Source organism: Echinops telfairi, unplaced genomic scaffold, assembly GCF_000313985.2.
Source record: "Echinops telfairi isolate 266 unplaced genomic scaffold, ASM31398v2 ScPeMD7_7468;HRSCAF=8506_0, whole genome shotgun sequence".
In the NCBI taxonomy this organism is placed as follows: domain Eukaryota; kingdom Metazoa; phylum Chordata; class Mammalia; order Afrosoricida; family Tenrecidae; genus Echinops; species Echinops telfairi.
The window spans coordinates 53,371,121-53,392,573 of NW_022111369.1; the positions used below are offsets into that span (position 1 = coordinate 53,371,121).

Below are 21,453 nucleotides of genomic sequence, written 5' to 3' on the forward strand. Positions count from 1 at the left end.
AACTATTTCCTTAACTAAAGATCAGGGGTTTTCAGGACCACTTCCATTGCTGTGTGAGGAGTAGGTGAATGCAGAACAGATATTCAGCTCTATGCACAAAAACCAACTTAGATGCACAGCTCTTAAAACACTGAATTGTAGGTATATTAATTGCATGTCAATAAAACTGTTGGCTCTGTATTTCATAAATACTTTGGGTTAGGAAAATAGTGGAGATAAGAATTTTCGCCATCAAGCTCAGAAGCAACAAAGCCCACATGGAAGAAGCACACCAGCCTATGCAACCACGAGGTGTCGAAGGGATAAGGTATAAGGTATCATCAGAACAAAAAATCTTACCATAGTGAATGATGGGGGGAGTGCGGAGTGGAGACCCAAAGCCCATTAGTAGGCCACTGGAGATCCCCTTGCAGAGGGGTCTCGGGGAGGAGATGAGCCAGTCAGGGTGTGATGTAACAACGATGAGAAATACAACTTTCCTCTAGTTCCTAAATGTTTCCTTCCCGCTCCCACTACCATGACTCGAATTCTACCTTGCAAGTCTGGCTAGACCAGAGGATGTACACTGGTACAGATAGGAACTGAAAATACAGGGAATCCAGGGCGGATGAACCCTACAGGACCAGTGGTGTGAGTGGCGAAACAGGGAGGGTAAAGGGAGAATGGGTAGGAAAGAGGGAACCGATTACAAGGAACTGTGTGTTAACAGTTGTATGAGCCCCTAATAAAATGTTTAAAAAAAATTTTTTTTCTAAAAATTATGTTCACTTGCTCTACTAATCCTTATCAGTTGCTCCTTTAGACTTCCACTTCCAGTCAGAAGGAAAATAAGAAAGAACTTATCTTTCTAATTGAAGCAATTAAAAACAAAAACAGGGAAAAAACAAAATAAGTAGCTTTCAGACATTAGATATCACAAAGATGAACCTGAGAGGGAAAACAAATGAGCAAAGTGGCAAAGTACCAAAGGGACAAAACTAGTTTTAAGTGGGCAGTCACAAAAGGTGCAGAATGACAATAAGTTTAAGTGTATAACTCAATTTTGTTGACTAATCTTAAAAGAAAGGGCACAACTATGTAAAATCCAAGAAACAGCCATACTTCTTTGCTGTCAGTGTTGCACACTTCTTTTATTATATGGCTTTGCTTCTTCTGTCATCAATATATAGCGTATATTTAATCAGCCCTTAAACCTGAGCTTGCCTATATACCTTGTTCTGGCCAATGGAACAAGCATACAAGAAGCAAGGAGAACACAATGGCACTTCAACACTTTCTTGCCATTTTAAAACCCAGTCATCATATGAAAAAGTCTGAACTATGAACTAGCCTGATGAATGAAGAAGATACAGACCCAGTTATCCCATCACCCCAGGTAATACACTTGTTAAAGTGAGATAAAGGCCAGGAAAATTGCATCAAGGAATATTTTCCCCATCACAATAATGTACCTGTTTGTTCTTCTAGGGTAGCAAGGGTTGTCCTATGAGAATTTCATTGGCAAACTTTGCCTCATCACCCTATAGCCCTAACCCTACCCTCTCAGACTTCTTGAAGTTTTCCAAACTCAAAGAACATTGAAAGGAAACAAAAAGACCCCTGAGGATGTTAAACTACTTGACCTAGTGTAATAGAAGAGCACAAAATACTTCAAGAAAGGGTTAGAGATGGGAACACTACCTTCAGAAGTGTATATGGAGGATATGTTGAGAAAGAATAGCTTCCCAATTTTATATTTTTGTTTCATAAAGATTTGATTTTGTGGCAGTATTTTTTTACTGACCCTCGTAAGGTCTCTATTTTACTTTATTATTGTTCTATAATCCCTAGTACAAATGGTACCAAAGGGATAAAACTAGTTTTCAGACACCTATATTTTGGGTTATTTCCCTTCATGTTAAATCATTTATGAGATAAAGTTATTTATATAGGTAGACTTGGGATTTATGGCAAGTTCAGTTCCAGATCACTGCAATAAAGTACAACACACAAATGTTTTGGTTTCCCAGTACATTTAAAAGTTATGTTGATACTATACTAAAGAAAGTAAAACAAAAAACCCCAAACAATTCCCACTCAAAACAACCCTATAGGACAACACAGAGCTGCTCCATATAGGCTGAGACCATAAATCTTTATGGGCGTGGATGGCCTCATCTTTCTCCTAGGAGTGGCAATAATATTATGAAGTTTTAAATTACTAAGAATTAATGAAATGTGACAGAGGCATGGGGTTAGACATGCTTTTGGAACAATGGCTCTGACAGACATGCTCCACTTGGGTTGCCATAAACCTTCAACTTGTGAAAAACACATAATGGCAAAACAATAAAACTCATTGCAAAAACAAACAAACAAAAAAAGAGGTGTACCTGTAATTCTAAAATATCTTACTGTGACATGACATTATAACACATACAAGAAAAAGTGATGCTTAAACAGCAGAGTTAAAACAATAACTTACTTGATCACTGAGAAGAGAGTTCTAAAAAGTTGAATAAAAATTTCATTGCAATCTTCCAATTCAAAGCAGATGTTATATGATTTAACCCAAGCTAAATTCTTTAAATAAATAAAAATATTACATAATTATACATATTCAAAATAGTTATGATAAAACAAATTCATTAATGAAATCTATTTTAGAATTTGAAAATTATATTAAAGACTGTAAAGGTTCAACATATAAAATTAGTTATATACTCTGACATTTAAAAGTTGCTAAAGGCTAGTGTGTGTGTATATATATATATATATATATATATATATATATATATATATATGAAAAATAGTGAAAGTGAATATAATTGAATACCATTTAGGAATAGAAAAAAAAAATCCTCAAAGTTTAAAAGTAAAAAAAACAAACAAAAAAACAACTATAGCTTTAAAACCTGACTGTGGTAGTTATGTGATTTTATGTCAACTAGATATCCCTGACTAGGGGTGGAGTCAGACTTGTCAATCAGCTGCTTCCTTGGGGGTGTGGCCTTCTCGTAAGGAGGCCCCTCTCTTTCTGCCTTTCACTTGCTGGACAAGCTGACAGCTGCTGGAGCCCTGCTATGTTTCCACTGGCCTTGGATCCACTGGACTTTGCACCCACCAATCAGTGGTCTTCTTGCATTTTGCATTATTGCATATGGCTGCGTTGAGGGGCCTGTAGACTAGTATCAGACTTATGAACTTGAGTTGGACTGGGCTGGGATGTTTTCTTGATATATAATTACTTGATGTAATGCTCTTTCTTATACACATATGAATGTCACTGGATTTGTTTCTCTAGTCAACCCAGCCTAACACAATAACTTTTCCCCATGAAATGTTTTTGTCTCCTCAAGATATAAGGAGCAATAAAAAAGAAAACCTGTATGTCTATTATAAAATGTGAAAGACAGTACTTGTGTCGTATAAAACAAGAAGATGCACTTTATAGTACAATGCTACTATATAGAATTTCTAATTAGATGCAGTTGTCAGTATTTAAAGAATAAAAAAAAAATTTTTTACCTCTAGTAAATAAAAGTATCTATTAAATTGTGGGCTCTTTGTATCTTCCAAACCTTTTAATTGTCTGGTAATAAACAAAAATATGTCCTGTTAAAAAATGATAAAATATATTATTTGAGAATATTTATTATTCATCATAGAACTATAATACTATAGATATATCATCTATTACAAACACAATAAAAGAACATTCTCTTTTAGTCAATTGTCTACAAAAAGCAATGTAGATAGATGATTGCTTCCACAAATCTTCATGCTTTCTTGTTCTGAGAGGAATCCAGGAGGCTGTAATTTAATATTCCCTTTCCTTGCCCTTTACTCACTATCTTTACCTTGCCTCTTGGCAAACAATGATCTTCACTTTCAGAGCTGGTTGAGTCTTCCCATTACAAATTCTTACAGGTAAAACATAATCTTCCTTACCTAGTTTAGAATTTGACTTGTGACTATAACTCGAACACTGTGTGGAACTAACACAGTAGGTATAAAGGTTGTACTTTAGACAATGTTTCATTTCCTAATAAAGCTTTTAAAAACCTTAACTTTACATAGCATTAATATGGAACAAAATGATTTCTATGCTAATTAAAAAGAAAATCCAAAGGCTTAAAATTTGCCAAGGATAGAATAATTCAGAACATGAAATCAGTTCAAGAGGAGTTTAAAAATATTGTGAACCAAAGCAGAACCACCAAGATAGGCATATAGTTTTCTATTTTAATATATTAAATGGGAAAATAATCCACTGAAAGTGTCAATTTTGGTATACTACTTTTTTAAAACAGGGTTATTTCTTCAGTTTAACCATTTGCGCCTTCTAATGTTTTCCTGAAGGTTAAACATGAGTAGACAGTGGCTAATTTTAACCTGCAGCTTTCAATGCCTTATAAAAAAGGTAACAGGCATCTTGTGGTTGCTTAATGAATATGAATTAAATGAATTATTAGCTTGTTTTGCTACTTAAAAGCATAATATAAGGAAAATATTCTTAATATAGTAAGATGCATAATATGAAAACCTACATTTTTACTATACAAAGTAAAATAGTTGTATACAGATTATATTTACCTTAAGTTTATCATGGGAAGTATATGGAGCTTCAGGGGCATAAATTCGAAAGATGTCAGCCAAACAACATGCTACTAGGAGACGCACATCTTTATTGGGATTCCTGAGGAAGAATTCAGATGCAAGATGCAAGGCTAGTGGGAGATACTGCTGCTTTTCGTCTTCTGAATCCTGATCCATATCCATAAAAGTTTTCACTACCATCTGTAATCATTTATAAAAGAAAAATAAAACTCCAAATATTTAGATATCATTGAAAAACATCATCAACACAACATAAGCTAGCAATCAGTTACTATGATAGGATACACAATTGGATACAATCAAACTTTGTCACATCTTCAATTAAGAGGCAAAATGGCTATTACCAATGAATAGTGTATCTATAAATAACCACTTATTCAAGACACATTAGAACCAGATTTATTAAGAACTTAAGACTCACATGCTTTTTATATCTAGTCCAAGGGGAAAAAGGCCTTGGCATATATAGCTCAAAATTCTTTGCAGTAACATAAATTATGTTTCTATGACATTTTATTATCAAAGTTTCCTTGATTGAGGAACCTCAAAACTATTTCATTTTTATGTAGTAGTAGTTCTGATAAAAAGAATGTAATCAATGTCACAGGACAGTTGTGCAGAAACTGCTGAGTAGGAACCTAAACTGCTTTATAAACTTGTGAAAAACACAAAATTGAAAAAGAAAATAACTTTAGTTATTTAAGGCTATAAAATTAACAAATACATATTTTAGAATCACAACAAAATATAAATTATCCTTTTTAAATATCACGTACTATTCTTTTAGTATATACACACATTATCAAGACACTTTCACAAAATCATTTAAAAAAAAACTTGGTTGTAAGCAGAGTTCATCATAAAACATTTGTGTGTATTTTAAGCTGGTCTGTTATCTTTGTAAAATACAAGTATCTATACTATAAATCTGTTTATTATCAAGCCACAAATATTTCCTCATGTCTTGAAATTTTTCTCTAAATATTTTGCATTAGTCTCCATTGTCATGTACTAATATTGCATTTCTATTTTTGTTAAGTTTTTAAAAATCATGAATAGATGGTGAATTTTTTTCTGTGTCTGTTGAGATGATCAGAGGGCAGTGGTTGTTCAGGGAGAGAACTCTTGCCTTCCACGTGAGAAGACCCAGTTTGAATACTGGTTAATGTACCTCTGCACAGCTACCCACACATCTGGTTTATGTGTTACTACGATGAGAAAAGGTTTCAGCAGATCTTTTAGGCTAAGAAAATAGGCTTCGAGTATGAATCACTTCCAAAAATTCTATGGATCACAACAGTTAGATCTCTTTTTCCATAGGTTGCCCTGAGTTGGAGAGCCAGTTTGATGGTAGTGAACAACAATTGAGACAGGTATATTTTGCCACCAAGTTCTGCTAAATACAGTCAATTCCATTGACTGGTTTTCTAGAATTGTTCCAAGTTTACATTCCTGTAGTTTTAGTCCGAATTTTCTTAAAATGAATTCAACTTGGTCAGGGTACTTTCATATTATCACTGGATTTGATTTGCTTTTGTTTCATGTTTTACATTTATATTCATAATCAAACTGTTTGCTAGTTTCTTTGAAGATATCCTGGTATTTTTAGTATTGACGTTATATTAGCCTGAAACAAATTGAGATGCACTCCCTCTTTTTCTATTCTATGGAGAGTGGTTAAGACTAATTTTATTTTTTCCCCTAAAGCCTGACTATATCAAAGAAGTAATCCTAATCGAATTGAGAAAATATTTTGAACTGATAATTTATTAAACAAATTATCAAAATTTGTGGGATGCAGTTAAAGCTGTGTTTGAGGAAATTTAATGGCCTTTATATGTATACCAGAAAAGACAGAATGAAGTGTCAGTGATTTATATTGCATCCGAAGTTAAAAAAAAAAAGAAAAGCCTATTCTGAAAAAGAAAACTAACAAAAGTTGATTAGTGAAAGGTTCAATAAAAGTGAAAGACATTAGGTCCTCATTTTTCCCCTCCCTCCCCACTCCCATCTCCCGCATGAGCCCTTGATAGTTTATACATGGGTATTTTGTCGGGGGTTTAAATGGAGAGAAAATGATTTGAGAAACGATGTACAAATGCGCTTTACACAATTGATGTGTGTATGGATTGGGATAACAGTTGTATGAGCCCCTAATAAAATGTTAAAAAAAAAAAAAAAGAAAATAAATTAAGGATCACATAATGAAAAAAAAAAAGAAAAAGTGAGACTTCAGGCAAGAGTAAATCAGGAAAAGGAAGCAGTCAAGAATGAATATTAAAAATAATTTGTGTATATTTTCACTCCAATTAGTTGACTCTTGACCAACACGTTTGAATTGTGTGGGCCAGCTTATAAATATGGGCAGTTAAGCTCTGCAGTAACTACTGCCATTCAATCACCACTTTGATGAGAATTGTCCCCAGGGGATGATTAATGCCACATGTTTTTAAGCAGATACTTCCCAACACTGGAGCTCATTGCAGTAGCAGCAGGAAAACAAATCTGCTTATTAAGTGGGCCTGCTCTGTCCAAACTTGTGTTGTTCATGGGTCTATTATAAATTATATGCAGATTTTTCAACAGTGGAGGAGGTGAGCACTCCCAATCTCAGTGTTGTTCAAACGTCAACTGCATATTAAAAAACCAAACACACAAAACATTAACAATAAGATTTAAAAGGAAAAATAGTAATATCTAGAATGAAAAATGAAACATAATTACATATCCTATTTGTACATTAGAAAAAGAAAACCTGTTACAAGGAAAATAAACAAAATAAATAAAACTCTCTTGATTTGCAGATGATACAATGCTATATAGAGAAACCCCCAAAGATTACAACAAAAAATTGCTAAATTGAAAACCTGGCAAAGTAGCAGGCTGATAGACCAACTTATCAGGTTAAAAGACCAAAATAGAAAAATCAGTTGGATTCTTGTATATTAAAGAATATGACACAGAAAAGGAAATTAAAAAGAACATTGACAATAATAACTACCTGAAAGATAAAATGTTTAGGAATAAACTTTACTAAGAAATAAAAGAACTTATACAAAGAAAATGATAAAACATTTCTACGAAAAACCAAGAGACTTGCTCTGTGCTCTTGGTTAAAAATATGAAACTCGTTGCTATTGCATTGGCGCCAAACCTCTATGATAGGAATGATCTGTTCCTCTGAGTTTCTAAGACTGTAACTGTTGTATCGGAAGTTGAGAGCCTAGTTTTTCTCCTGAGAAGCAGCTGGTGGTTTCGAACTGCTGACCTTTTGGTTGGCAGACCAACTCTGAATTACTGTGCCACCAAGAATCCTATGCTCATGGAGAGGAATACTTGACACAGTGGAAATGACAATATTACAAAAAGCATGCTATACATTCAATACAATTCTGATCTAAATTCCAGTATGATTCTTCAAAGAAATGGAAACGCTAATCACCAACTTCATATGTAAAGGAGATAAACCCAGGATAAACAAAGACTATTAAAAAAAGACAAAAATAAGCAAGAGACCTTTCACTCCTCATTTCATAACCTATTATACAGCCATGGTAATCAAAATAGCTTGGTATAGATATGGTCAGATATGTAGACTAATGGATTAGAATTGAGGACCCAGAAATACAATCAAGTACCTACAGACACCTGGTCTTTGATTACGGACTAAAACACACTACAGGATGTAATGTAAACACAATGTAATGTAAAACACAAATGATGCTGGAAATACTGGATCTCTACCTGCAAAACAATGAAACTGGACCCATTTGCACACCACATACAAAAGTGAGCTCAAGATCAATTAAGACCTAAATATAAATCCTAAAACCATAAAATATAATTAGTGAAAAAATTAGTGAAAAAAATGAGGACAAACTGAAAGGCATTAGTACAAGGAATAAATATACTGTGAACATAACAATGGGGTTAATTAAAAAAACCTATAGAAAATTATAGCTTATTAATAAGAAAGAGGCACAAGACATGAATAGACAATTTACTAAAGATGACATCTAGGTGGCCAACTATCCCGTGAAGAAATGTTCCCATTAATTGGCCCTAAGAGAAATACAAATTACAACAATAACGAGATACCACCTCACATCAATATTCCCAAGGGAAAAATAAAATAAATGCTAGGGAGGATGTGGAGAAATTAGAACGCTCATTCATTGCTGGTGGGATTGTTGAACTGTATAACCACTATGGAAAACAGTATGGCCTTTCTTAAACAAATGCAAATACAAATACTTTATGATCCTATAATCTCTTTACTTTGTATACCTTCCTAAAGAAATAAAAAAGTAAAATATAAACAGACATATACATAAATGTTTATTGCAGCAATTTCTAGAATACCAAAAAGATGGAAACAATAAAAGACCCAATTTGTAGAGGAATAGATAAACTCTGGTACATATACACATAAATTATCTACATCATTAAAAAACAATGACAAGTCTGTCAAACACCTTATAACATGGACAAAATTGTAGGACACTATGCTCAACAAAGTTACACGATCTCATAAAGATATTACTACAAAGGAAAGCATAAAAATGGTTTTCATCCCAAAGGAGACGATTTTAAAGACAGCGAGAAGGCCACGGCCAAGGGGCCCCGGACAGCAGATAAGAGAAAGAACAGGAAGATAGAGAGGTACTGAGAAAGGGAAAAGAGTTTAATTTAAAAAGGATAACATAAAGACTCACATCTACAGGGAGTTTTTTTTAAAAAAAGGATAACAAAGAATCACATCTACAGGGAGTTTAATGTTTTGGTGAGATGGGCTATGCAACTACATAATGCTTTCCTTTGTATGTGCTATGTCCACAAACAAAAAGGGGAAATAAACAGATACATAGGACACAACGTTAATGCCCCCATCCCCAGATTCCTTTTATCAGACATAAACATTGGTCTGATTACTTCTAAGAGGAAAAGTAAAAATGAAATGGTTTAAATTCTTTGTGACACACAAGATAATTTCAAACAAAAAAAGGAAAGGAATCTGAAATTAAAAACCTTCCCATAAAGCAATCTCTAACGCTAAATGGTTCATGACTAACTAAACAGATATAAGTTGTATATAATATTAGTTCTGTTCAAAATACCAAGCATTTCCTTGTCATTCTGACGCTATTACTATAGTGGTTGGTCAGCAGGAGCTTTTTTTTTTTTAAGAGATAAGGGACAAAGTTTATTTTTTTCTGGGGAGGAGGTTTCTCTCCTACAGCTACCAATTTACAACATAATAAATTAACATTTATCTTTTCTTTTTTTAACCAACATATTTTTACTACCGAGTTCATGTTGAATGTTTCATTTTAAGATGCCCCAAATTTCCTCTCCTGTCATGCTCATATAAACATATTAAGCATTTGAAATTTTTCATTTGCACAGATTTCTAATAGTTGTTATTAAGATATGCTAATAAATTTTTTATTAAAAGATCATTTTATTGGGGGCTTTTACAACTCTTATGACAATCCGTACATCAATTGTACCAAGCTTATTTGTACGTTTATTGCCATCATCATTTCCAAAACATTTTCTACTTAAGCCCCTTGGTGTAATTATCTTTTTTTTCTCCCGAAACTTCTAATCTTTAAAAAAAAAAATAATTTTACTGAGGGCTCCTACAACTATTATCACAATCCATACATGCATCCATTGTGTCAAGCACATTTGTACATTTGTTGCCATCATATTTCCAAAACATTTTCTTTCTACTTGAGCCTTGGTATCAGCTCATTTTTCCCCTCCCTCCCTCATGAACCTTTGATAATTTATAATTATTTTTTCATGTCTTACACTGACCGATGACCCACTTTTCTGTTGTCCGTCCTCCTGGGGGTGGTTATATGTACATCACTGTGATTGGTTCCGTCTCCCCTGAACCTTCCCTATCCCCTCCTGGTATCGCTACTCTCAATACCAGTACTGAGCTTATCTGTCCTGGATTCAGTGTGTTTCAAGCTCTTATCTGTACCCATGTACATGCTCTGGTCTAGCCAGATTTGTAAGGTAGAATTGGGGTAATGATGGTGGGTGGGGCGGGGGAGGTAGGAAGCATTAAAGAACTAGAGGAAAGTTGCATGTTTCAACAGTGCTATACTGCACCCTGACTGGCTCATCTCTTCCTTGTGACACTTCTGTAAGGGGATGTCCAATTGTCTACAGATGGGCTTTGGGTCCCCACTCTGCACTTCCCCTCATTCACAATGATAGGATTTTTTGTTCTGGGTCTTTGATGCCTGACACCTGATCATCACACAGGCTGGTGTGCTTCTTCCATGTGGAATTTGTTGTTTCTCAGCTAGATGGCCTCTTGTTTATTATCTTCAAGCCTTTAAGATCCCAGATGCCCTATCTTTCCCTTGTGAATCCTTGATCAATTACATATTGCTATTATTATTTTGTATCTTACACTGTCCATTGTCTCCCTTTACCCACATTTCTGTTATTCATCCCTCTGGGGGTGGGGGTGGGCTATATATCCAACCTTGTGATGGGTCCCCCATTTCTCCCCATTCCCTCTCTCAAAGCTCCCCCCTACCCCAAGGATATCACTATTCTCACTGCTGTTCCTGAGGGGTTATCTGTCCTGAATTCCATGTGTCCAAAGCTCTTCTCTGTACCAATGTTGTGTTCTCCGGTTTAGCCAGATTTGTAAGGTAGAACTGGGTAATGGTAGAGGCGGGGAGGAAGCATTCAGGAACTAGAGGAATGATGTGTTTCATTGGTGCTATACTGCATCCTGGTTGAATCGTCCCTTCCTTGTGCTCCTTCTCTGAGGGGATGTCCAATTTTCTATAGATGGGCTTTGTTGACACCTCCTGATCACACAGGTTGGTGTGCTCCTTCCATGGGCTTATTGGCTTCTGTGCTAGATGGCTGCTGCCTCAAGGAACCAGAGGAATACTGCATGTTTCTTTTGGGAGTTTTCTTTTAAGGACAAACATACCAACGAAAGGCAATACTTACTAAGTATTAATATTTTAGTAGATTGTCATCTACATGAAAGAATGATACAGAAAACAATACCTGGAAGATCTTACAATAAGTAAAGTACATCAGAACAGGAGATGCAAAGGGGTCAAAGATAATCATAACAATCACTTTGGTAGGACCAGCCAGACTACCTGCAATCAAAAGTCCCTTTTACTTAACATAATATATCTAACCTCTTGTCAACAAAATAATCTAAGCTTCTATTAAGAGATGAGTAAGCTAAGGGTCAGAATTTAAGTTCTTTTGTAAACGGACTTAAACTTTCTTGTCCAAAGTTTTTTATTTTAGCAGTATAATCATCAGATTAAATAATCACCTTTTAGATTATTTTTGAGCAATAAAAATAATATATTTTACAGATTTTAATATAATTCTATGATCATACAAATTCTGTGAAAATGTGCAATTAATATGCTGGAAAATGGGAAATATCAAACCTGTGGCACTGCCTAATTATCTTTCAATCAAAAGGGAAAAATCTTATATGGAGCACAGCTCAGGGGCTCTGACATTGGTGAGTCTGAACTCACTGAATGACAACTGGTACTGGCAACTTTATTGAGTTGATGAAATGGATTTTCTCTAGGGCGATCTTTAGACAAATGAAAACATATTAGTATTAGGAGGCTTACAAGGAAATTCCTCTAGTACCGGGGTGCTCAATACATCGATCACGATCTACTAGTGGATCGCAAATGTAGTGTGGGTAGATCGCAAGGCATTAAAAAAAAAACCCACGTAAGCCTAATCATCAATCACATCGCTTAATGGATACACAGTGCAGCCAATCCGATGCAATCTTAGGTGTCAAACGCATGCGCAAACAACTGTTTAAAACTGCCACCCAACTCATAAAAACACTATACGAGAGAGTAAAACTGCTCCCCATGAGTTTCCAAGACTATAATTCTTTATGGGAGTAGAAAGTCTTGTCTTTCTCCCATAGAACAGCTGGTCGAACTGCTGACCTTGCAGTTAGGCCAGTGAGTAAACCACTTCACCATCAGGGTTCCTGTAATAGTAATAGTTGGGGGCGGGAGGGAATCAACTGCACATTCTGACTCATAGTGACCCTATAGGCAAGGTAGAACTGCTTCTGAGTATAGTTTCTGAGACTATACTTGTTTACTGGAGTAGAAAGCCCCATCTTTCTCATGAGGAGCTGGTGGTGGTTTTAAATTGCTGACTTTGTTGACTGCATGCCAACTCATAACCACCACACCACCAGGGCTCCTATGTGAGTTGGGTGGCAGTGAGTTTGGTTCTGGGTATCTTTATAATAATGGATATAATGCCTCTCCCATTTGGCCTTAAGCTCCCAGTTTTGTTTATTGGTCTAACATTGGTATCTAAACCAGAGCCTGGCACACAACAGGAACTCAACAAACTCTGTATAAAGTAATGAGTTATTATTAGTATTACAAATCGCTTGGGGGATCGAGGATTGCACATCTTCCCCAACAAATTCCTACTGTTTTCAGATTACCCAGAGAAATGACTATGTAAGGTATGCAAAGTAAATTAAGGTATCCAAAGTGCTGAGCAGAAAGATGAGGGCATAGTAGAGGAAAATTCTCTTCTCTGCCCTATTCTGAAGAATCTAGATGGACTTGAACGAAAAACTCAAACTCACAGCCATCAAGTTGATTCTGACTCCTCAGAGTGACCCTATCAGGACAGGACAGAACAGAACAGAACTGAACTGCCCCTGTGAGTTTTCCAAGACTAAATCTTTACAAGACTAGAAGGTCTCCCAGTGTTCCAAGATGTGAATGCAACACACTGGTTATGAAGCAGGGACCGAATAGAGAGGTCTGAGGGGCCAGCCCCAATGCCAACTACATGGACAGCTGCCCCTCCCCCCAGAAGAATTTACTTCAGAGGAAAGCACTGAAGCTACAGCTCAGGGAGAGGGACATGTCTGATGAGAGCACATGGGAGCAAATGAAGGGGGAAGAAGAGAAAATGGAGCACATTCTGGCCCACCAAGCCTTGAGGCCGATATCCCCGCTCAGAGCAGCCAATGCACAGAGAGGACCATATGGCCGGCCAGACTATGAGACACAACATCCTTCACTGACCCATAGTCCTACAGGGGACAACACTGGAGACACAGTGTGGGAATTGTGCCCGATCGGACCACACCACACCGTGACAAAACACTAAGGGTGTGTAAAAGTACAGCAAAGGGAGCAGAGCAAGGAAATCTCGAGGTAATACCAAAAATAGACTTTGGAGCAAGGGAGTGGCACCTGATCAGAGTGCCCTGTTTCCCTGAAAATAAGAGTGTCTTATATTAATTTTGGCTCCCAAAGATGTGCTAAATCTTATTTTTCCATGAGGAAGAATACAGTACACATTTGTTTATTGTTTTATTAAGAGACCTCATGCTTCCTGGCTGCTCTGCGGCCAACAGTGAGCTGTGTGGCGGTGCCCGCCACTACAGTCCAGAGTCCAAAGCTTTGGGGGACCTTATTTTCGGGGGGATGTCTTATGTTTCAGCGAGAGCCAAAACTGTAAGTAGGTCTTATTTTGGGGGGATGTCTTACTTTTGGGGAAACACGGTAGAAAACACTCCTAAAGGTCTACAAACAGACCTTGAATGATTTAAAAGCTTTTCTTTTCTCCTTTTTTTTTTAAAAAAAGGCTTTTTTTTGTCATTGTTTTTTTTTGTCATTGTTTTGTTTTTTTTTGTTGCTTTGTTTTGATATCTTGTTTTTGTGCATATTATTATCTCCGCAGGTCTATCTAGATAAGATAGGCAGGATAAACAATCTAGAGGAGAAACCAATGGAACTGACGGTTTGGGGGAAGCATGGGAGAGGGCGAGGTGGGGGGAAGGAAGTGCTTTTAACAAACCCAGGCACAAGGGAACAAGTGATCCAAAATCTGTGGTGAGGAATGTGTAGGAGGGTTGGTAGGACTTGATCAAGGGCAATGTAACTGAGAGAAATTACTGAAACCCAAATGAAGGCAGAGCATGATACCCTGTTCCCCCCAAATAAGACAGTGTCATATTAATTTTTGCTCCCAATGATGAGCTAGGTCTTATTTTCAGGGGATGTTTTATTTTTCCATTAAGAAGAATATGGTACACATTTAGTGTTTATTGTTTTATTAAGAGACCCCGCACTTCCTATCTGCTCCGGCTGCGCTGCGGCCAACATTAAGCTGCACAGTGGTGCCTGTTGCTACGGTCCAGGCTCCAGAGTTACGGTAGCTTTTGGGGGCCTTATTTTCGGGGGATGCCTTATATTTCAGTGAAAGGCAAAACTGTAAGTAGGTCTTATTTTGGGGGGATGTCTTACTTTCGGGAAAACAGGGTAGTGGGACAAGAGGAAAGTAAAAGGAAACAGAGGAAAGCACTAGAAGGCAAAGGCCATTTATAGAGGTCTAAATACAGGCATGTACTTATGTAAATATATTTATATATGATGGTGGGTTAATTCCGTGTTTTTCTGAAAGTAAGACATCCCCGAAAATAAGACCTACTTACAGTTTTGCCTCTTGTTGAAATATAAGGCATCCCCCGAAAATAAGGCCCCCCAAAGCTACCGTAACTCTGGACTCTGGACCGTAGCTGTGGGCGCCGCCACACAGCTCACTGTTGACTGCAGCACAGCCAGAGCAGACAGGAAGTGCGAGGTCTCTTTTAATAAAACAATGAACAATAAATGTGTACCATATTCTTTTTCAAGGAAAAATAAGATATCCCCTGAAAACAAGACCTAGCGCATCTTTGGGAGCAAAAATTAATATAAGACACTCTTATTTTCGGGGAAACAGGGTAGATCTATGTGCATACATTTATAGGTTTAGTATTGAGGTAACAGATAGACATTGGGTCTCCACTCAAGCACTCCTTCAATGCAAGAACACTTTGTTCTATTACAGTGACATTCCATGATGTTCACCTTTCTGACTCGATTACTGAACACAAAGTGGGTGAATAAGCAAATGTGGTGAAGAAAGCTGATGGTGCCTGGCTATCAAAAGATATAGTGTCTGGGGTCTTAAAGGCTTGAAGCTCAATAGGCAGCTATCTAGCTGAGAAGCAACAAAGCCCGTATGGAAGAAGCACACCAGCCTGTGTGATCACAAGGTGTAGATGGGATCAGTTATCAGGCATCAAAGAACAAAAAATCATATTGTCAATGAGGGGGAGTGCGGAGAGGAGACCTGATATAGTTAAAGTTTATTTTGCCAACCCGGCTGAAAAACACATGTAGGGTTAACTGAAGGGCGGAGAGATAAATGGCTCTGTGAGCCTCACCTTTCTAGTTCGCAGGTCTCTTGCTTTCTAATGGTCGGACCAAGGTGCAGCTGCCTTAGCCAGTTAGTTCCCTGATTCAGCTGGCAAGGCTCACTTCCTGTAAGACATCTCCGAGGAGAAGCTGCATGGACCTACCCCAATGCAGCCCTGGATGCTGGAGCATCCGGGTGGAGACCCTTGCCAACGCTGTGATGCTTAGAAGTTCACTGATTCGGCTTTCCTCCTGCAGTTGGCATCATTGCGTGTGTTTTGTGAGATGGAGGAGGACTTTGTGGATTAGTGTCGGACATATGGGCTAATGTTAGGCTTGTGGGCTTGGGCAACACTGGGTTGGGATGTTTTCTTGATGTGCACTTACCCTTTATATAAAACTCTCTCTTATACATGAGTTTCTGTGGATTTGTTTCTCTAAAGTACCCAGACTAACACAGGACACAAAGCCCATCTTCAGCCAACTGGACATCCCCTTAAAGAAGGGTGGCGGGGAGGAGACGAGCCAGAGTGAAGTGTAGCAATGATGAAATATACAACTTTCCTCTAGTTCTTAAATGGTTCCTTCCCCACCACTATCATGATCCCAATTCTACCTTACAAATATGGCTAGACCAGAGTATGTACACTGGTACAGACAGGAACTGGAAACATAGGGAATCCAGGGTGGATGATCCCTTCAGGGCCAGTGGTGAGAGTGGCGATACTGGGAGGGTAGAGGGAGGGTGGGTTGGAAAGGGGGAACCTATTATAAGGATCTCCGTATAATCTCCTCCCTGGGGGACGGACAACAGAAAAGTGGGTGAAGGGAGACGTCGGACAAGGCAAGATATGACAAAATAATAATTTATAAATTAACAAGGGTTCAGGAGGGAAGGGGCAGCAGGGTGGGAGGGAAAAAAATGAGGGGCTGATGCCAGGGGCTTAAGTGGAGAGCAAATGTTTTGAAAATGATGAGGGCAATGAATGTACAAATTTGCTTTGCACAATTGATGTAAGTATGGATTGTGATAAGAGTTGTATGAGCCCCTAATAAAACGATTAAAAAACCCAAAACTACCTTACGGGCCTCATTCTAAAACTATATTGATTTCTAAAACTTATTTTATAGACACTAAACCCACGTGTAGTGTCTACCACAAGATTAAATGAAACCAGTATAAAAAATGTACTAAGAGGTCAAAATAAGTGGAGCTTTCTTTCTTGTCTAAATTATGTGACCTGTATCCCTGGGTTTATTAGAGCTCTATGACAAATAGAATGACAAATAGAATGAAATGACTAAGAGCCAAAAAAGGACCTTTCTAAAATTTGTACAAATGCCAGAAAATTAATACCCAAACAAATATCCCCCTACTTTGTGTTTAATTTTGCTCATGGTTTTTCGGGGTTTTTTTTGGGGGGGGGCAATCATGATATAGAGCTTGCTTTTTCTTCAACTACACTGGCCAGCAAACAGTTTGGTGCCTCTAAAGTTTTAGACTTGTTCCTGGGTTTATTTGACTCCCTGATTTAAAAATGGCAATAAGCCCCCCATCCCCACACCAGCTCTAGTTCTTGAGGTACAGAATATATGCCATATTCCACTCGACTTTGTTTGCCCATTAAAAAAAAAAGGCCCTTTTAATGTGTTAGCTAGCTGGAGACAGAGAAAGTGCATTTAAAGTAGTTTGTGTCAATGAAATATTTATGTCAAGTTATACTTCATAAGGTGTTCTTTGATCCAAAGATATATATGAACAGTACAAATTACATGAACTTGGAATTTCCCCCAAGTATCAATAGTAGTACGAATGGAACACCATGCAGTTCCAATTTGTTATCTTAAAAGGGTGCCAGAAATAAGAGTTACTGTACAATACAGAAGGAGCCCTGATTGAATAGTGGGTATTGTTTGACTGCTAACCATAGGGTGAGCTCTTTAAGCTTACTAGCCACACTGCAAAAGACAAGGCTTTCTAATCTCATAAAGATTTACAGTCTCAGAAACCCACAGGATAAGTTCCATTTTGTCCAACAGTTACTATCAGTCTGAACTGACTGATTGGTAGGGAGTTTGGTATAAGAGACTCAAATGGTCTGAAACCCAAAATGGGTGTTTAAACTCCTTTATTAAAATTAAAATGTTCCAGGCTTGCTATAAGATGGCACAACTTCTCCATTTGCGCACAGAAACTCTCAAAAGAAGTTAGAATTTTTCTTATAAAGATGATTGGGGTGAACTTTATCTTTGAAACATTTAACATGAATCATCCACTGACTTCCATGAATTAAATGTGTTCTGAAATCCATTATTTGAAGATTTTCAGATCTGCAAAATATTTATGAAAATTACTAATGGAGTCTTACATTTTCTAAATTGCCACCACACCTTCCATATATGTGCCTTTTCAATTTTCCACTCTTCTCAAGCGATGCTCTGGTTTTGCAGTATCCAGCTTTTACTCTCTGTATGTAGTACACAGCCTCTCAAACCCAAAAGAAAAACCCACTGCCACTCACAGTGAACCTATCTATAGGTCAGAGGACTGCCCCTTTGGGGCTTCCAAACTTCTACATCTTTTAAAAACTGAAGAGCCATTGTTGGATTTCAACCACTGATCTTATGACTGGCAGCTCAATGAGTAACAAATTAGTCACTGTGGGTTCATTCAGAGCTTTCCTTCACTGCCATTGATTGATAGATGCCCACTCACAGTAGCCCTTAAAGAAGAGGTTGAACTACCCTTGTGGGTCTCTTTACAGGAGTAGAAAGCCGAATCTTGCTCCTGTGGAAGTGTTAGTTTTGAACTACCAACCTTGTCATTAGGAGCCCAATGCATAACCATTACACTTCCCTTGGATGTCCCTTAATACCTAATTCTTTAAAAAAACATTTCTTACCTTTTTTATCTCATCCTGTTATTTGTGGGTTTGAATTCTACTTATATTTAAAAGTATAAATGATAAATTAATAAAGTGATATAGCTTAATAGCTGAAAATATAGTAGAATACCATATTCTAAAGAACTACAGCTGATATGGTTTATCCAATGCCATTTTCTGAATCAGTAACCCAAATAACCCCAGGGGCAGGTCAAAAAACAAAACACAAAAGAAAAAGCAAAACTTTGGTGGGTGGGTTGTTTTATTTAGGTTTTAATTTAGAAATAGCAGTTCTAACTCGACTGGTTAAAGAACTTGACTGGTAACTGAAAGGCTTGAAATGAAAGGCTGGTTTGAACCTGCCAGGTGCTCAGTGGGAGAAAAATGTAGTAGTTTGTTTCCATCAAGACTGATATCCTATACTGCCACTGTGCATCAGAAGCAGCTCAACAGCAGTAGGTTTGGTTTGAGTAGTTAGAAACCTCTAGCCCTGGTGGCATAGTGGGTTACACTTTGGACCACTAACCTTGAAGCCAGCAGTTTTAAACCCTCAGAAAGATCAGGCTTTCTGCTTCTGTAAAAAACGACAGTCTCTACCATGGTCGGTGTAAGAAATAAAGAATAATTTATAAATGATCAAGGGGATATGGGGGAGGGAGGGTGGGGAAGGGAGAGGAAAAAATGAGGAGCTCGTGCCAGAGGCTCAAGTAGAAAGAAAATGTTTGGAAAAAGATGATGACAACATATGTACAAACGTGTTTGACACAATGGATATATGTATGGATTATGATAAGAGCTGTAAGAGCTCCCAATTAAAAAAAAAAATTAGTCTATGACACCCACAGGGGCAGTACCACTCTGTCCTTTAGGGTCACTATGAGTCAGAATCAACTCCATAGCAGGGAGTTTGGTTGGGTTTGACCACCTGAGAGATTTTCTGTAGTTTTCTTTTTCTTCTTTAATGTTTAATTCTCTAATTAAGTTCATCTTGCCACTCCCCTCTCCCTTAATTGGTACCAGCCAGGAGAGCCTGAGGTAAGGGAGCAGGCAATATAGGAAATCCCCTAAGAGAAAGGTAAAAAGGAAGAAGTAGGTAAGATGAGGCAGTGGCAGGTAAGTAGCATTGGGCAAAGAATCACTATATCTGCTACCAGCCTAGAAAAACACTAGATGAATGCCTTAGAGAACCAAAAATTAAATACAAAAAGAACAAGTTTATCTTTTAATGATGTATATAGGATTATACAGGGGGGGGGGGCCCTTCAAAAAGTTCATGGAAAATAGAAATAAAGGACAATGAAGTTTTCCCGTGAACTGTTTGAGACCCTTTCAAATAATTCAATTTTTTTTAAAACTCGGTATATTCTGTAATACAAGCTATGATACCCAAACCCACTCAATGCTATTAAGTTGGTCCCTAAATAGTTTCCAAGACTATAAATTGTTACAGGAGCAGGTAGCCTCATCTTTCTTCCAAGGAGTGGCTACAGAGAAACTAAACCCTTGGTATGTTTATCATTTCATCAAGAGATGTCTATGCACTAATCTAGACCTGTAACAATAATGCTTGAGCACACTCCAACAAATAATCTATAATAAAAAATCCAACCCACCTCAGCATTATCCCAAACACATCTTATTGTGATGGCTTGCATGTTGTCATAATGCTGGGAGGTATGCTACTAGTATTTCAGATACAATACCAAAAAGGTCACTCAAGCTGAACAGGTTTCAGTAGCGCTTCCAAGACTAAGATAAAGTAGAAGGACCTGGTGATCTACTTCTGAAAAAAAAAAAAAAAAAAGCTGGGTATTAAAAACCTTATGATGAGCAGCAAAATATTATCTGATGTATTGACATAAGATGACTTTCAAGTCAGAAGGCTCACTTTCAAGTCAGAAGGCTCAAGAATACAACTGAAGAAGAGGTGCCTCCTCCAAGTAGAACTGACTTTAATGACCTGGATGGAGTAAAGCTTTCAATACTTCCATTTACTGACATGGCATAACTTAAAATGCGAGCATCTGAAAACATCTATGGTACTCAGAATGTGGCATATGCAAAATATGAACCTGTGGGGAAAAAAGCTAAGTTGTCAAAACTGAAATGGATTGCTTGAAATATGATACTGTAGACATTGTCGAGCTAAAATGGACTGGAATTCACTAGTTAGAATCAGAGTCATGTATCTACTATGCTGGGTGCTGTTTGGAAAAGTACTTGAACTGTAGACGAGAGGCTGATGGTTTAAATCCACCAGCCGCTCCTCAGAGACCCTGTACGTACAGGGATTTTATGAATTGCAATAAATCTGATGGTGACTTTTTTTTTTAAAGACTATGATGGAAATGACAATTGAAGAGGAAGTGTCACATTCACTATAAAAAAGAACATGTCAAGATCAACTCCGAAGAAAAATGCTTCTTAGTAATAAGATAATACACTTAATCTACAAGGGAGACCAGTTAATATGACCATTATTCAAATTTAGTAACCAGTTTTTACTATGAACTAATGTCAATACGAAGGAAGAAGATTCTAACCTCACCATTATCTGTCTGAAATGGATCAAACATGTAGTCAAGATATGTTGATAATAATTAGGGATTGATCCTGGCCCACCAGGCCTTGAGGACGATGTTCCTTCCTGATTAGAGCAGCCAGTCCACAGAGAGGACCACATGGCCCGCCCCACTATGAGACATGAC

The 21,453-nt window shown here is 37.4% G+C and overlaps 1 protein-coding gene across 1 annotated transcript in view; it reads right to left on the minus strand.

Annotated features, from left to right (window-relative positions):
• Positions 1 to 21,453, minus strand: part of PDS5A (PDS5 cohesin associated factor A) — a 144,723-nt gene that overhangs the window by 88,728 nt on the left and 34,542 nt on the right. Inside the window, exons 2-4 of the mRNA XM_045284096.1 lie at positions 4,576 to 4,779; positions 3,508 to 3,594; positions 2,465 to 2,562 (exon numbers count right to left, since the gene is read on the minus strand). Coding sequence (XP_045140031.1) covers positions 2,465 to 2,562; positions 3,508 to 3,594; positions 4,576 to 4,779 — 389 coding nt within the window. The remainder of the gene's footprint in view (positions 1 to 2,464; positions 2,563 to 3,507; positions 3,595 to 4,575; positions 4,780 to 21,453) is intronic.